Genomic DNA, 14,004 nt, shown 5'->3' with positions numbered 1-14,004 from the left:
CACAGCTGAGACTGGAAGGAAAATCCTTTTGGGGTGCAATGTTGTGGAGAAAGTGCATGTTAAAAAGAAACAAAAGCTTTCCAGAGGTTCATTTTTAAGAAGAAGATATGTGTTAACTTCTGACCAGCTTCTAATTAGCTTTACTCTTCAAATCCTTGGGAACCCCAGCCTTCACCTAAGCCGTAGGTACCCCACTGGGGAGTGTGTCCCCCCTTGGGGTGTGACACCTTCTGCCCTTTACTCATATTTTGGCTCCTCCCTTGGCTCAAAGTAGCGTCTGTCACATCCTTGGGAGCGATGCCACCGCAGGGGGTGTCAGGGCCTGGCTTTGGGCAGACATCTGCTAACGATGCACTTCCCTTGTGTTCTGCCATGACTCATGGTCTTTGTTTCTAGAACATCAAAACACGGCCTGTGGGCTCTGCAGTCAGAGAACCTGGGAAAGGAGAGGTGGTGGTGATGGAAACAGGGAATCTGAGATGGCACCTGTGTTGGCATCACGGGAGATGGGGACAGATGAAGACAAAAGCAGTGTGAAGCCAAGCCAGCAAAATGTGGCTGTGGGCATAGGGAAGTTGCCTGGTCACTGTGCTGGGCATCAAGTAGAAAGTCTGTTGGAGGAGAGAATCTTTCCACAGCAGAAAAGCAACCAGAAAGATGCACACAACCCACATTAGAAACTCAGGGCCAGTTGTGGTGGCACAGAACAGAGACGATGGCATCCCCAGGCTCCCCAGAGAAGTGGTCATGGCACCAAGCCTGCCAGAGCTCAAAAAGCATTTGACCAGTGCTCTCAGGCTCATGGTGGGATTCTTGGGGTGCTCCTGTGGAGGACTAGGAGTTGAACATGATGATCCTTGTGGGTCCCTTCCAGCTCAGGATATACTATGATTCTATGCAGCCATGTGTAGAGGGGTTATTGCTTTGGGCTGTCCTTGTCATGAGCACTTGGGACTCTTTGGAGCTGAGCAGAAAGCTGCCCATTCATTTCTGGACATGTGCTGATCTTCTGCCTGTCAGCAAAGCCTCCTACAAGGTGAGACAAACACCACCAAGATCCCTGAGGCCTTGCCAGCCCAGCTGGGCTGAAGGTGGTGCTGATGCACCTGACCCCAGCCTGCGTGCTATGTTTTGGGAAACCTCGCGGGGTTGAGGTCCCTTCTTCTTGGGAGGGGATTCGAGGGAATGCCCAGGACTCTCTGTAGAGGAGAGATCTCTTCTGTGATGGGAGAACACCCCCGCTGGATGTCAGCCCCTGGAGGGATGCAGAGCCTGGCAGGACGGTCCCTTTGGCTTTGGCTGAGGCGCACTTTGGAGCGGCTGACTCCAGAGGGCAGCACGGCGACGGGCTGGCACCGACCGCTGCCCGTGCCCGCCGCCCGCCGCGCTGCCCGCCCTGCCCGTGCCTGATGCGGGCTTGCAGGGGGGACCCACCAGCATGACCCCTACCCCTGAGGGCCCGGAGAAGGGAGAGGCGAGGGGAAGCTCTTCCTGTGTCCCTCAGCTCCTGGCTGGGGAGGCAGAAGATGTCACACAGGCGTTAAGTGACGGTTTTTACTTTCGCCCTCGTCAGGGCGAAATCTGGTCTTGCCTCTGCAGGTGATGTGCCTGGAGCCTGTCCCGAAACTTGTGTGGTTGCTGATGCGACCGCAGAGTGGAGGTGAAACGTTTCTCCTCTGGTTTCACAGGACCGCACGCCGGCGGTTACACCTGCCTCCCTCGCACCACCAAAAACGAGTCCCCGTAAGATTTCTGGGCTGTTTTCAGCACAACAAAGACTTTAGACCCAGATTTAAGTTCTTTGCACAACCCGCTGCTGTTCCCCTTGTGAATTGAAGGTGCTTTGATAAACATTCTGAAAGGTCAGCTATTTTCACTGTGCCTGTGGCTTGCATAAGAACCTCAACATCCTCTGCTGCAAGAGCAGCGTTAGGAACTTCCTACTGCCACACTGAATCACAATAGCTTCCCACAGCAACCAGTGGTAAAAATAAACCGGGCAAGGGGAAGTGGACAGCTTCTGCTGTTCCGCTTTCTCGGGCACACTTGAGTCACACAAAAAAGGCGATGTAGAACAAGGCGTTTATTTTGCTGATGCCAATGAAATCCACGAGCGGTTCAGAGCGTGGCCCCCCTGAAATCACAGAGTGTTTTGCAATGAGATGCTCGTTGTGCTCAAAGTTAAGCATGTGCTCAAGTGCCGTCTTGAGTCGGTATTTTCACTAGAATCCAGATTTAGGGATTAGACTAAAAGGAGGCAGGGACCCCAGCGCAGCTGAGTGCTGCCTTTGTGCTAAAGGCACGGGAATACAGCCTTCTTGGGATATTTGATGTCTTGAGGGTATATAACAGACCACTGAGGAGACAGTAATGGTTTCAGTTGTAGATCTTGGCTTTAAGAAGAGCAGATTTTGACCGGATAAAAAGCATCTTCAAATACAATTCAATTTGAAATTTTGCCTTGAGACAATGTCATTTGGACAGCACCGTTTTAAACGATACTACAACTAAGATTCTGTGTGTGTGCACATGTTTGTTTGTGTGAGGGGGAGTGTTTTAAGAGCAATATCTCTCCTGTTACACAACTTACAGCCCAGATCTTGACATTCAGCCAACTGAGAAAAAACCCTGTTGAGACCTAGTCAGGTCGCTGAGCCTGAGAATCTGCTGGTAAGACAGACTCTGACTCTTCCCTCTGTAACAGTGTTGGCTAAGAAAGTTTACAGTAAGTCGCTAAAGACATGAAAATTTCGGGGGGAAAAAAGGAACGGCTCATCTGTCCCAGACCAGGGAGAAGGAACTGTTCCCCCTCCCATTCATGCCCACGGGAGTTTGGAAAGCAAGGGATTGTAGGATAACCCAGGCGACAAGGGACCACAGGAGGGCTCCAGTCAAACCTCCTGCTGAAAGCTGGGTCAGCCCTGAGGTCAGACCAGGTTACTTGGGGATGTGCCGAGCTGGAACTCGGATGGATGGAGATTGCACAACCTCTCTGAGCAACCCACCAGTGTTTGACTGTCTGCATGGTGAAAATAGACTGCAGTAGAAGTGGCTCATACAGAACCACGTTTTTAATGTCATCCTGCTCATTAAAAAGAGAAAGATCAAATCTATTTTGTAACAGGAACAGTTTGTGTGGGGCACAGAAAACTTCTGGTACCAGAGGACTGATTCACACGAAAAGGCACGTAAAAAGATGGAAGGAAACCAAAGGATGCCTCCAGTTACATTCCTGTCCTGAAATTTCAGTCTTGCAGCACAAAACGTTTGTATTTATAGCAGTGGATACCAGCAGGGAAGATACTCTAAAAATAAACAGGGATGAACAGATAAAATAATATATTTTCGGATAAAATTATTTGTTTTGAAGCTCATCCTGAGAACGAAAGGGAATGCGGAAGCTTAATGAGTCCCAGTGGGTTTTATTTTGGAACTGTGCGCCGCTGTCAGAGACCGAGGCAGGGCTCGGCACGACCCACTCAAAACCCAGGAGGGCCTCCGCGCCCGCTGGCCCGTGGACCGGATCACCTCACTCCCCGAAGTTTTTATGAAACTCCAGCCCGCGATCCAGCGGAGGTGAGCAGGGGCAGCCCCGGCGGGACGCGGAGCCCGTCGGCGGCACCGCCGCCCCCTTCCCGCGCTCTGCCCCCGCCGCCGCCCCGCCCTGCCCGCGTGTGGCCACGCCCATGCCCAAATATGGCTGCCCCGCTGCCCAAGGCCGCGACTCATTGGCTCTGGGGGCGCGGCGGGGGCGGGGCCGCGCGGGCGGGGGCGGGGCCGCCCCGCCCCGTGCGTGTGCGCGGTGCCGCCCGCGCCGCTCCGGCCGCTGCGGGCGGGGCTGAGCCGCCCGGCCCCGCCGCCGCCCCGCCTCCCGAGGCATGACACGCCGAGCCGCCGGCGAAGCCCCGCTTTAATTGAGGCCGCCGGGATGGGGCGCAGCGCGTAGGGCAGAGCGGGGGCCGCCGCGCTCCGGGCCGCAGCAGCGCGCACCCCACGGCCGTGCCGAGCGGAGCCGCGTCCGGCGCAGCGCAAGGACCGACCGGCGGGAGCGGGGGCCGCGTCCGGACGCCGCGTGGGTGGCCGGTGGGGCCGGGCGCTTGGCGGCCGCCGCTGCCGAGCCCCATGAAAACGCAGGTCTGGGGGAGCTCCCCGCGGGCGCCCATGGCTGCGGCGATGCCGTGCAAGAGCGCGGAGTGGCTGCAGGAGGAGCTGGAGTCGGGCGGCGGCCGCTCGCTGCTGCTGCTCGACTGCCGCCCCCACGAGCTCTTCGAGAGCTCGCACATCGAGACGGCCATCAACCTGGCCATCCCCGGGCTCATGCTGCGCCGCCTCAAGAAGGGCAACCTGCCCATCCGCTCCATCATCCCCAACCACGAGGACAAGGAGCGCTTCGTCAAGCGCTGCAAGGCCGACACCGTGCTGCTCTACGACGAGGCCACCGCCGACTGGCAGGACAGCGGCGCCGCCACCTCCGTCCTGGGGCTCTTGCTCCAGAAGCTGCGCGATGACGGCTGCAAAGCCTATTACCTGAAAGGTGAGGTGCCCCCCACCCTTCCTCCCGCCGCGTCCCGCTCCCGCAGCCCTTGTCCGCGTCCCGCTCCGCAGCCCCTGGCCGGCCGCTGTATCCCCGGCGCCCATCCCCTAGCCGGCCGGAGGTGGCTGGATTGTTTTGCTTCCTCCCCTCACCCCCTCTGCCTGATTTATTTTTATTTTTCTGTATGTATTTCCCCCCCCCCCCCCTCCTATGCATCCCTCTTTAATCCCCCGCACAAAATGGTCGCAGGCTGGAAGCAGTCGGGAGCGCCCCGTTTCTTCCTGCGTCGCCTCCCCGGCAGCGGCGGGAGAAACCCCCCAGCCCCGCCGCCGGGACGGCCCCTCCGGCGCTGCCCCGTCCCAAGCCGACCCCGGCCGGGCAGCGCCGGGGAGCCCCTCGCCTGCGCTCCCCCGAGAGAGCCTTTCGGGGGCTCTCCTCCGGAAGGGATGGCCGGATTTGCGGGGGGGCAGGAGAGCCCTCTCATGTTATTTTACCTCTCCCCCATCTCCGAAAAGCCAGCGCTTGGGTTTTCCTTCCCCTTTCCTAGGCAGCGCCGGCGGGTTTGGGAAGGGGCAGCCCGGCTGCTCCCCCGGGGCAGGGCGATGGGGAGCGCGGAGCTGCGCTGCGGGGGAGCCGAGCCCCGCACCCCGCACATGCCCCTTCCTGAGGACTGGCGGTGGTTTGGGGACTTTGTGCTTGTGGGGTTTTTTTGGTTTGTGTTTTTTTTTTTTTTGGTTTGGTTTTTTTTTTGGCGATTTTGAAAAATCTCAGCGAGCTGAGCAGAGCCCACAGCTGGGCTGCTGGGACCCTTCTCGCATCCTCCCAGTGCTCCCAGTCCGGTCGCTGGGTGGCGGGTTTGAGGCAGAAATAACAGGAGAGCGGAGGAGTGTGTGTGTGTGTGTGTGTGGGAGAGTGGTCAAGAAAGTTGCCACTTGCGGCTCTTTAAAAAACACTGCTGCTCCGTGATAGACCCTTTTTGGGGAGCCGGGGGAGTCCCTGGTAACGGGCTGGGGTGGCAGTGGAACAGGCAGGTATTTGGGGACCAGCTCATGGGCCTGCACTGCCCACACAAGCCTCCTTTAAAAACATGGAGAGGAGGCAAGCACAGGGATTGATCCCGTTCCCCCTTCGATCCTCCCATCCCTGCCCGTGCTGGCGGGCGAGTCTCCCATCCCATCATCCCGTCCCGGTTTGGGGTTTCCGATGGGCTCCGTTGATCCCTCGCTTTGTATTCCTATTTCTCTCCCCGTCGTTCCTCATCCCTAGGCAGGAAGGAGCGGCTTTGAAGTTACTCCTAAGCTCTCCCTGATGGGCAGGGGAGGAGCTGAGCCCCTTTCTCTGCCTTTTTCCGGGAGCCTCGGTGGGAAATGTTTCCAATTAAAATTCCAAAATGGCTCCTCGGCGCTGTCTGGCGGCGCGGGGGGAGGAAGAGGGCGAGGACGAGCCTTTTTCATGAATGGATGTGGCAGGAGCTGTCTGTCCTGCTCAGTGACCCCGCCACAACCGCCGAACCCGCTAACGAAGTTTCCAGGAGCCTTTTCTAATTAGACCATTTGTCAGTGTCAGATCCCGATGGCTGAGCTCCGGTTTAATATTGCCTGGAAAGGAGGTAGATCGGTGGGGTTTTTCTTCCCTACCTCTGCCTTCCTTCCCAAGCCGCTGAGCCGAGGAGCCAGAGAAAAGGACTTAAGGGAAAATATGTAGAGTCCCATCCCTCTGCACTCCTGATGTGGTTTGGGTGCAGAACAAACCTGTGACGCTGCCCTGTCACAAAACGTGTTTGTTGTGATAAAATAGCTGTGAGGATCACTCTTTGGCAAAACTTTAGGGTCTTTTTTTCTGTGTGAGGATGTATTCTTTCATTGGGGTTTGGTGGTTGTTCTTGATTTATCTTTTCAGACACAGATACTTTTGTGCTTTCCTATCTAGGTGGCACAATAGCTCTTGCCTGAACTGCCCCAGACCCATATTTTTGAGAAACTAAACAAGGCGAGATTGTCTCTTGACACTGATTTTATTTTTGGATGTTTATTTCTTTCGTGTTTGAGATTTGGCCCCTGTTTATCACCAGCAATATCAAACTGTAAGAAACACTCTTTGGTTTCTTGGGACCCGTTTGCTCAGTAGCACTTTGCCCAGGGAAGATGAGGGAGCAGGGGAATGCCTTTCTTGGTGTGAAGTTGAAGGGATACCAACTTTTTGCTGGCAGACTTTCAAAGTAACATGCACATGTGTACAGGTAGAAGAATTTCCCATTCTGAAGAATAAAACATCTTTTTCTCTCTGTCTCTCCCCTTCCCTCTCTCCTTTCCCTCTTCCCAGGTGGCTTTAACAAGTTTCAGACTGAATATTCTGAGCACTGCGAGACGAACCTCGACAGCTCCTCGCCCAGCAACTCTCCCCCAGCGTCGGTCCTTGGCTTGGGAGGGCTGCGGATAAGTTCCGACTGCTCGGATGGCGAATCCGACAGGGAACCCAGCAGTGCCACGGAGTCAGATGGGAGTCCCATCCCTAACAATCAGCCTGCCTTTCCGGTCCAGATCCTACCTTACCTGTACCTGGGCTGTGCCAAAGATTCGACCAACTTGGACGTCCTGGGCAAATACGGCATTAAATACATCCTGAATGTGACTCCTAACCTGCCAAACATGTTTGAGCATGACGGGGAGTTCAAGTACAAGCAGATCCCCATCTCGGATCACTGGAGCCAGAACCTCTCGCAGTTCTTTCCCGAGGCCATTGCTTTCATTGGTAGGTAGTTGGCAAAACATCTCTTTTCACACTCACCGCTTGGGAATGTGGTGTGCCGCTTCCCAGGGCTGTTGCTCATCCCCAGCCTCACCTCTCCGGGGCACGGCATCGGCACCAGCAGCAGCTTAGCAGCTGAGTGTAGCAGCTTAGCAGCTGAGTGTCGTGCTGCCAAGGTGGCACTTCTGGTGTGTGTCACCCTGGCTGGGTTCAGGGAGGCCTCCCCTTCCCAAATTCAGCCCTCTTGCAGCACCTCAGCTGAGTTACCTGCAAGTGGTCGGACCGGCCCCGCTGCCTCTTGCCCTTGTATGGGGATTTCCACTTGAGAGAAATGGCTGAACCCAGGCACTGGGGAGCTCCTTTGCCTGCTTTGCTTGGAGGAATGAGTGTTGATGGGAGTTGCATTAATGTGACTGGTGCCAGCGATTCCTTAGCCCCAAGTGTGGTTAAAAGTGTGTGTGTGTTTTCCCAAGGGGATTTGCTAGTCTAGTTGGGATCCTGCTGTAAGTCACCCTAGCATAACTAACTCCTTGTATGGATACTTCTCCTAAGGTAAGTGTCAACACAATGAGTTAGTGATTATAATTGTACTGCAGAGCTCAGATAGAAAAGCTGCTCTGCAGACAGCCCCCGAGACAGCTTTGGCTGGTGAAGGGGGGTGGTACAGGGAGGCAGATCTCTTCTCTCAGGCTGGTCTTGACTTTGAAAATTGCTTCTCATTCTCTGGGAAGTGTGTGTCAGGCTGATACACTTCCAGCCTGACCTGTGCTGTTTGCTCCTGACGGTCATTGGTCTAATCAGTTCTGTTTTAGGGGGGTGAATGGCACAGGTAGTAATACCCCCATTAACTCTTAAAAGCCCCATGGATTCATATCTCATTGAAAGCACTGATATAGATGAAGGAGAGGGAGGACCTTTACCTTCAGACTGAAACCTGTGCAGCCCGTTTCAGTGCTGCTTTTTTGCCCTAGTTTCAGACCCCAGTGCTTGTGCTTGCTGTGCCGTAAGGCCTGAAATGGGGCAGAGCAGTAGTAGATCCTTGGCTGCTCTTCAGCCTTCGGAAGCCCCGGTTCCCACATGCTCTCCTTTGCCCCCAGCTTCTGACCTCTAGTAATACAGCTGTGGTCAGAAGCAGCTGCTTCAGTGTGGCAAGAGGGACCCGTCTGATGTCCCCTCCGCACTTCCTGCGCTGAGCGTGGTGTGAAACGTCAGGGGTGAGGTACCGGGTTCCTGCTGACATGTGGCATTTGGGATCCCTCTGCGCCAGTCAGTCCCTGTCTCTGTGCGCACCGAGCTTGTGCTTTCCAGTTAATGACAGGAAATGGAGGATTACCTCACTCTAAACCCAAACACCAAGAAATGCTGTGCAGGTCAGATGAAAGGCAAAAATGTCTGGAAAAATGTTGAATAGCAGAGCCTGTCAGGAGGGCTGGGTACACTGCTGGGGGACTGCCCACCATCCTGGAAATTCTTGCCCGGTTTTGGAGGCTGGGCAGAAATTCTGTTGTGGCTTGAGTCTGGATTTTGTTTTGCCTGCATCCTCCTTGCCCTTCCCTGCACTTGTGGTGCCAGAGTGTCTCTTACCTCCGGCTTCGCCCAAGGATCCTTTTTCTCCTGCCACCTTCTCCATCCCCACCAAGCTCTCAGTGAAATGACTGACTTCAGATAGGGCTGCCCAGAAGTAAGCAGTGCTGGCTACTTGCGTGCATTCAGTGCTCTCAGTGGCGTGTCCCTCTTTCAGCACTAAGATGTCAATTCATAAAGGGATCACGCTGTTCCGGCTGTGCGAGAGACAATGAGTGTGTGTGTGCTTTTCAGTCGGTGGCAAGGGAGGGGAAATTTCGTCGCTGTTCTCTCGCCATTTTTTGGTCCAGCCTGCATTCCTGCTTCCCGCTACCATTCATCCTGAGAGTCTCCTCCAACACAAGCGTTTGTTTGTAGTGAAGTGCATTTCTGTCGATCCTAAAGAACAATTTCACAATAAGGGAAGTTCCTGCACTTCAGACTCTTGCTTAAATTGGCATCAACTACATTCATGTAACTTTCTAGTGGAAGGAGGACAAGAACAGCAGAAGAGAATAGTAGCTCATGTGCTGCTGGGCTGCAGCCTTGCATTGAGCGCACAGCCTTCCCCAGTTAGTTGGTGTTGAGGTGGGTGTGCTGTGCCCAGCCACCAGCATCTCCCTGGAGCTGTTGTCTCCAGCTCCATCTGCCTCCTGTGGGTTACTCCAGCTCTCTGAATAGAGGACACCGATGCTCCCTAGGCGAGGGATGTGTTGCTAGACTTGATTCATACTTCTCAAGCATGTGAGATGCTTGGCCTTGTTGGGGATGTGCAGCTTTGCCATGCTAAACAATAGATATTCCCGAGTGGGAATATCTTGGGAGCCCTGTGGGAAGAGATGTGGGTGTCAAAGGGACATGAGATGGTGTCAGTAGGAGCAGGGGATCCAGTTCTGGCAGTCGTCCTGGTCCTAGGAGCTCGCAGCTGCCACCTGGCCCTGCTCCAAAGCCGTGCGTTTTTGGTGCAGAATAATAGACTCCCCCTTCCCCTTGTCTTGTTTCAGATGAGGCCCGTTCCAAGAAGTGTGGGATCCTTGTTCACTGCCTCGCTGGCATCAGCCGATCTGTAACAGTCACTGTCGCCTACTTGATGCAAAAACTCAACTTGTCCCTGAACGATGCCTATGACTTTGTGAAAAGGAAAAAATCCAACATTTCCCCAAACTTTAACTTCATGGGCCAACTCCTGGACTTTGAGAGGACTCTGGGACTCAACAGCCCTTGTGACAACCGCTCGCCCAGTGAACAGCTCTACTTCACCACCCCCACCAACCACAACCTGTTTCAGCTGAACACCCTGGAGTCCACATGAAGAGGACACTGCCTGGTCGGGAACTCGAGCATCGAATCGCTTCTCTTGAGCATTTCAACTCTTACGAAAATATCTGTCTTGCCAGGCAGCTCTGGAAGGAGTAGCTTCTCTGGGCAGAGGTGCCTGATCGCTGCTTTAGGAAGGCTAATGCCGTTCACTAGTATCCTGATCCAAGTGGTTCCAAGAGGTAGTGTTTTTACAGGGGGTTATTTAATACGGGCGATGTTACAGCATTTTGAACGCAGCTGTCACCGGCAATAACCGCTTTCCTGGGTGCATTGGGACTGTCAGAACACGCACACGTGTGAAGAGCTACCAGGGGTTAGCTTGCTGTGGAAAATAAGGAGATTTATGCACTTGGAAACCGTGAACAAAAGGTGTTGGGCCAAGACTGTTTTAAAACCCAAGTTTACTTTTTTTGATTTTAAAAAAAGCAAACAAAAAAAAGGTAGATCTTACTCGAGCTTTGGGTTCAAACTCTTTTTAAATATGTAAGTTCCTGACTGTTTGTACAGACGAGGTTGCAAAACCAGTATTTTATTCTGTCTCTTGTTTGATCATTTATTTTTTTTTTTTTTTAATCAAATGTTTATATTGACCAAATGCATTTTGCACACTTTGTGAAGCCTTGGTATGTCCTGGCATATTACTGGGTACTCCAGAGAGAGATACATGCTGCTGCTGTCGTTGTTAGCATCTAGTAGGAAGCTTTGTTATGTGTGAAGGCCAGTTGGGCTTAAATGCAACCCCTTCACCACTCCTGCACTCACAATCACAAACTCTGCACTGATTCAGCCAAGGTGACTAAGCCGCAAGCTTTCTCTTTTTTTTTTTTCCTATTTTTTTTTTTTTTAATGCCACCCCTGCCAAAAAAACACTGTTTGCTATCGCCAGAGGTAAAACTCTTGTAGCCTCCAGAGTTGGTAGAAGCATGTCTGAGCCCAGCTTCATTCTCTGCTGCCTGTTGACTGACTTAACGTCATCCAGCTGGCCCGAAACCATCCCAGCTTCCCGAGCACTGAAGGTAGTTGCGATGCTGGCGTTTCTTGTGCACACTCGATTCTTTCCCATGTGTGCGGGGTGGAGGGGGAACGCAGCGAGCGCCCGGAGCAGAGCCAGGATTGCGTAGCGGGACGGGACTGAATCGTCACGCACGGAGCGTGTGAGGGGCGCGAAGAGATGTGCAAGTGAGGAGGAGAGCATTGTAACAGAGAATTTTTATATATATATATATATATATATGAATATATATATTAACTGGCAAATTCTGAGATGATTGGAGCTTTCGACAGAGGTTCTGATTTTTTTTTTTTTTTTCCTCCTTCTTCCTCTTTTGAATAACTTTTATGCCGTGCCTTCTATTCTGAGAAGACTTGTATGTATTTCTGGCTAGTGTTTGGCAAACTCCTTATACCAAGCTGGGAGGGGAGGAAGTGGTAATAATTTCTGGGAGGAGGGCAGAACGGATTTGGAGATTTCTTTATTGGCTGCAATGTAGTCCCTCCTTTCTCCCCCCTCCCTGTCCACTTTAACTCTCACATAACTGAAAGAAAAAAAAAAAGCCACGGATTTTTTCTAAATATCCAGTTTTTTGTACTTTTTTCAAGAAAATGGAAAAAATAATTAAAAAAATCTCCATCTGGAGGAATGTTTGACGCTGTCACATCCTGAAACTGTTCTTTTTGTTACAAGATGTTACCAGAATGTTGGAATGAGCTTCTGTTTCTTGTTTTCTGGTTGTTTTTTGTTTGTTTGTTGGGTTTTGTTTGCCACAATGTTGGGATCGTGGGTCATTGGAAGGGAGAATGGGCGTACGGTTGTGAGTGAGAAAATTGGGAATATCCTAATTGCATCTTACCTCATGGAGGAATTTATTTTTTCAGGGATTTTTTGACAGTGCATCTGTATTGCGTTACAGCTAAGCTGGTTTGTAAAGGCTTCCTGTGCTGTTAGTGGTCTTTCTTTCTTTAAAGGAAAAAAATAAGATGCATCTTTCTGATTAGTACAAATGAGAGCTTGTTAGTGAGGAATGGTTCTGATTTCTGAGTTATGAAGGAAAATTAGTGACCCTATATATACTGATCCAATATTGGGACTTTGTTTATATTGCAAATAAATATTATTTTTTCTTTAAAAATGATGTTTGTGTCAGATGCTTGTCTAGCCTCTGCCCATATAAGGGCATGCTGCTCTTATCCGTTTTTTATGGTCAATTAGTATTCTTCTGTGACCATGAAGAGCATTTGCTGGGCAGTGTTCAAGTGTGGTGTTTGGTTTCATGCACAGCTTAATTTTTAAGACCTGTGGTAAAATGGAGAGGGGGAGGTGGGAGGGCGAGGAGAAGGATAAGGGGGTATTGGATAAACCAGAGAACAAAGAACAGCTTGAGAATGGGACTGGCTTTGACCCCAGCCATTCCTCTGCGCCAAAAATAAATAGATAAACTAAAGACACTTTTGTTCGCCGTTTAAGCGTGGCCTACAAAGGCATGGCAAAGCCTTGCCCACAACTGTTGTGTTAGCAGACCGTGTTTTGGTAGGAAAGCAAGAAGTTGTGGCCTTGTGGGCGGCCACCTGATGACTTATCCTGGGTCTCTTGGAGAGCAGGAGCCCCCTCCTGCATCCTTGGGGGAAAGGGGGTGCAGTGTGGGTTGCACATGGGCTGTGCTGTCCCCCTGTGCTCCCCAGGTGCAGTTTGTGGGAAATCTGGAGTGGCTGATGAGGGTGTTTTAGGGTGAAATGTGGCTCTGAGTGCAGCCCAGCTAAGGGAGCTGTGGCTCCCCACAACTCTGCTTGTAGCTGGGTAGGGGGGAACCCAGCTTGTTTTAACCTAAATGACAAGAAATTAAATGGCTATCTATTCAGTTGTTCAGTTCCTCACAGTGAGTATATGTGTCACCTTGTTCTTCTAATCCTAGGGCCTGAGCACCAAAGACCAGGTAGCTTAATTCCAGAAGGAGCTCAGGCTGGTGAGTGCAGAGGGGAGATAGAGGCTGAAGCATCAGCCCAGGGAGTGTGTGTGTGTGTGTGTGTGTGTGTGTGTGTGTGTGTGCATGAGTTTGTTTACTCCTTAACTGCATGATGGGGAATCTATTTATTGATTTAGAGGTCTGTTTGTGGCTAAACAAATGAAAATCTACCTGGTATGCAGGGAAAAAAAGACCTCTAGGTTTTACCTTGTAATTACGTGGTAGAATACCTCTTGAGGAAGATAGGAAACCATGCTGGAGGCTGTGCACTGGCGTGCAGAATAGCTTGTCAGGTGTATGGCTATATTTGCTTCCATCTAATTTCCTCTTAGGATTTTCTGCTAAGGTGTGGAGTAGGATATTAGCAGTTAGCATTAGCTCTGTAAGCTCATTTGTGTGGTAGCTGAGTTGTGGCTGGCTGGAACAGCACAGCTGCTGTTTTGCCATGGCTTTGGAGGAAGAGCTGGTGTGCAGGCAGCTGCCAGGCTGCTCCTCTGGCAGCTCCCTGGGGTACCTGATCCTCAGAGATGCAAGTCTACCCTGAGTGTCCCAGCACTGCTGCACTCAAAAGCCCTATTGCCAAAGGAAGGAGATGACTTGTCTGAAAATCATCCTGCCACCTGCAAGTGCTCTTTCCTCCAAGACCCAAAGCAGCCTTTTCTGAGCTTCCTGGCCTCAACAGCAGGGAGCAGCCAGCCTGGCTGGTCTTCAGGCATCAGTGTTTTACAAATGTCTTGCACCCGTGCTTCTTGGCTCAGAGGGGTTTCCTTGGAGACCTGAAGTCCTGTAATTTAGTGAGGCGAAGAGAACTGACACCAGGCGAGGGGCAATGCTGGAGAAATAGTTACAGAGGGAAAAGAGAACATGGGGTCTGTCTAC

The 14,004-nt window shown here is 52.1% G+C and overlaps 1 protein-coding gene across 1 annotated transcript; it reads left to right on the top strand.

Moving 5' to 3' along the window:
• The first annotated feature begins 4,112 nt into the window (after positions 1-4,112).
• On the top strand, positions 4,113-12,297 carry DUSP7 (dual specificity phosphatase 7). Its single transcript, XM_017819971.1, has 3 exons — positions 4,113-4,534; positions 6,857-7,285; positions 9,850-12,297. The coding sequence occupies exons 1-3, from the start codon at positions 4,123-4,125 to the stop codon at positions 10,155-10,157; spliced, it is 1,149 nt and encodes a 382-aa protein (XP_017675460.1). The 5' UTR covers positions 4,113-4,122; the 3' UTR covers positions 10,158-12,297.
• Positions 12,298-14,004: the final 1,707 nt, after the last annotated feature.

Source organism: Lepidothrix coronata, unplaced genomic scaffold (genome assembly GCF_001604755.1).
Source record: "Lepidothrix coronata isolate B3197 unplaced genomic scaffold, Lepidothrix_coronata-1.0 Scaffold78, whole genome shotgun sequence".
Taxonomy (NCBI): Eukaryota; Metazoa; Chordata; class Aves; order Passeriformes; family Pipridae; genus Lepidothrix; species Lepidothrix coronata.
Note: the sequence above shows the minus strand (reverse complement) of the source record. Positions and strands in the feature narration are given on the sequence as shown.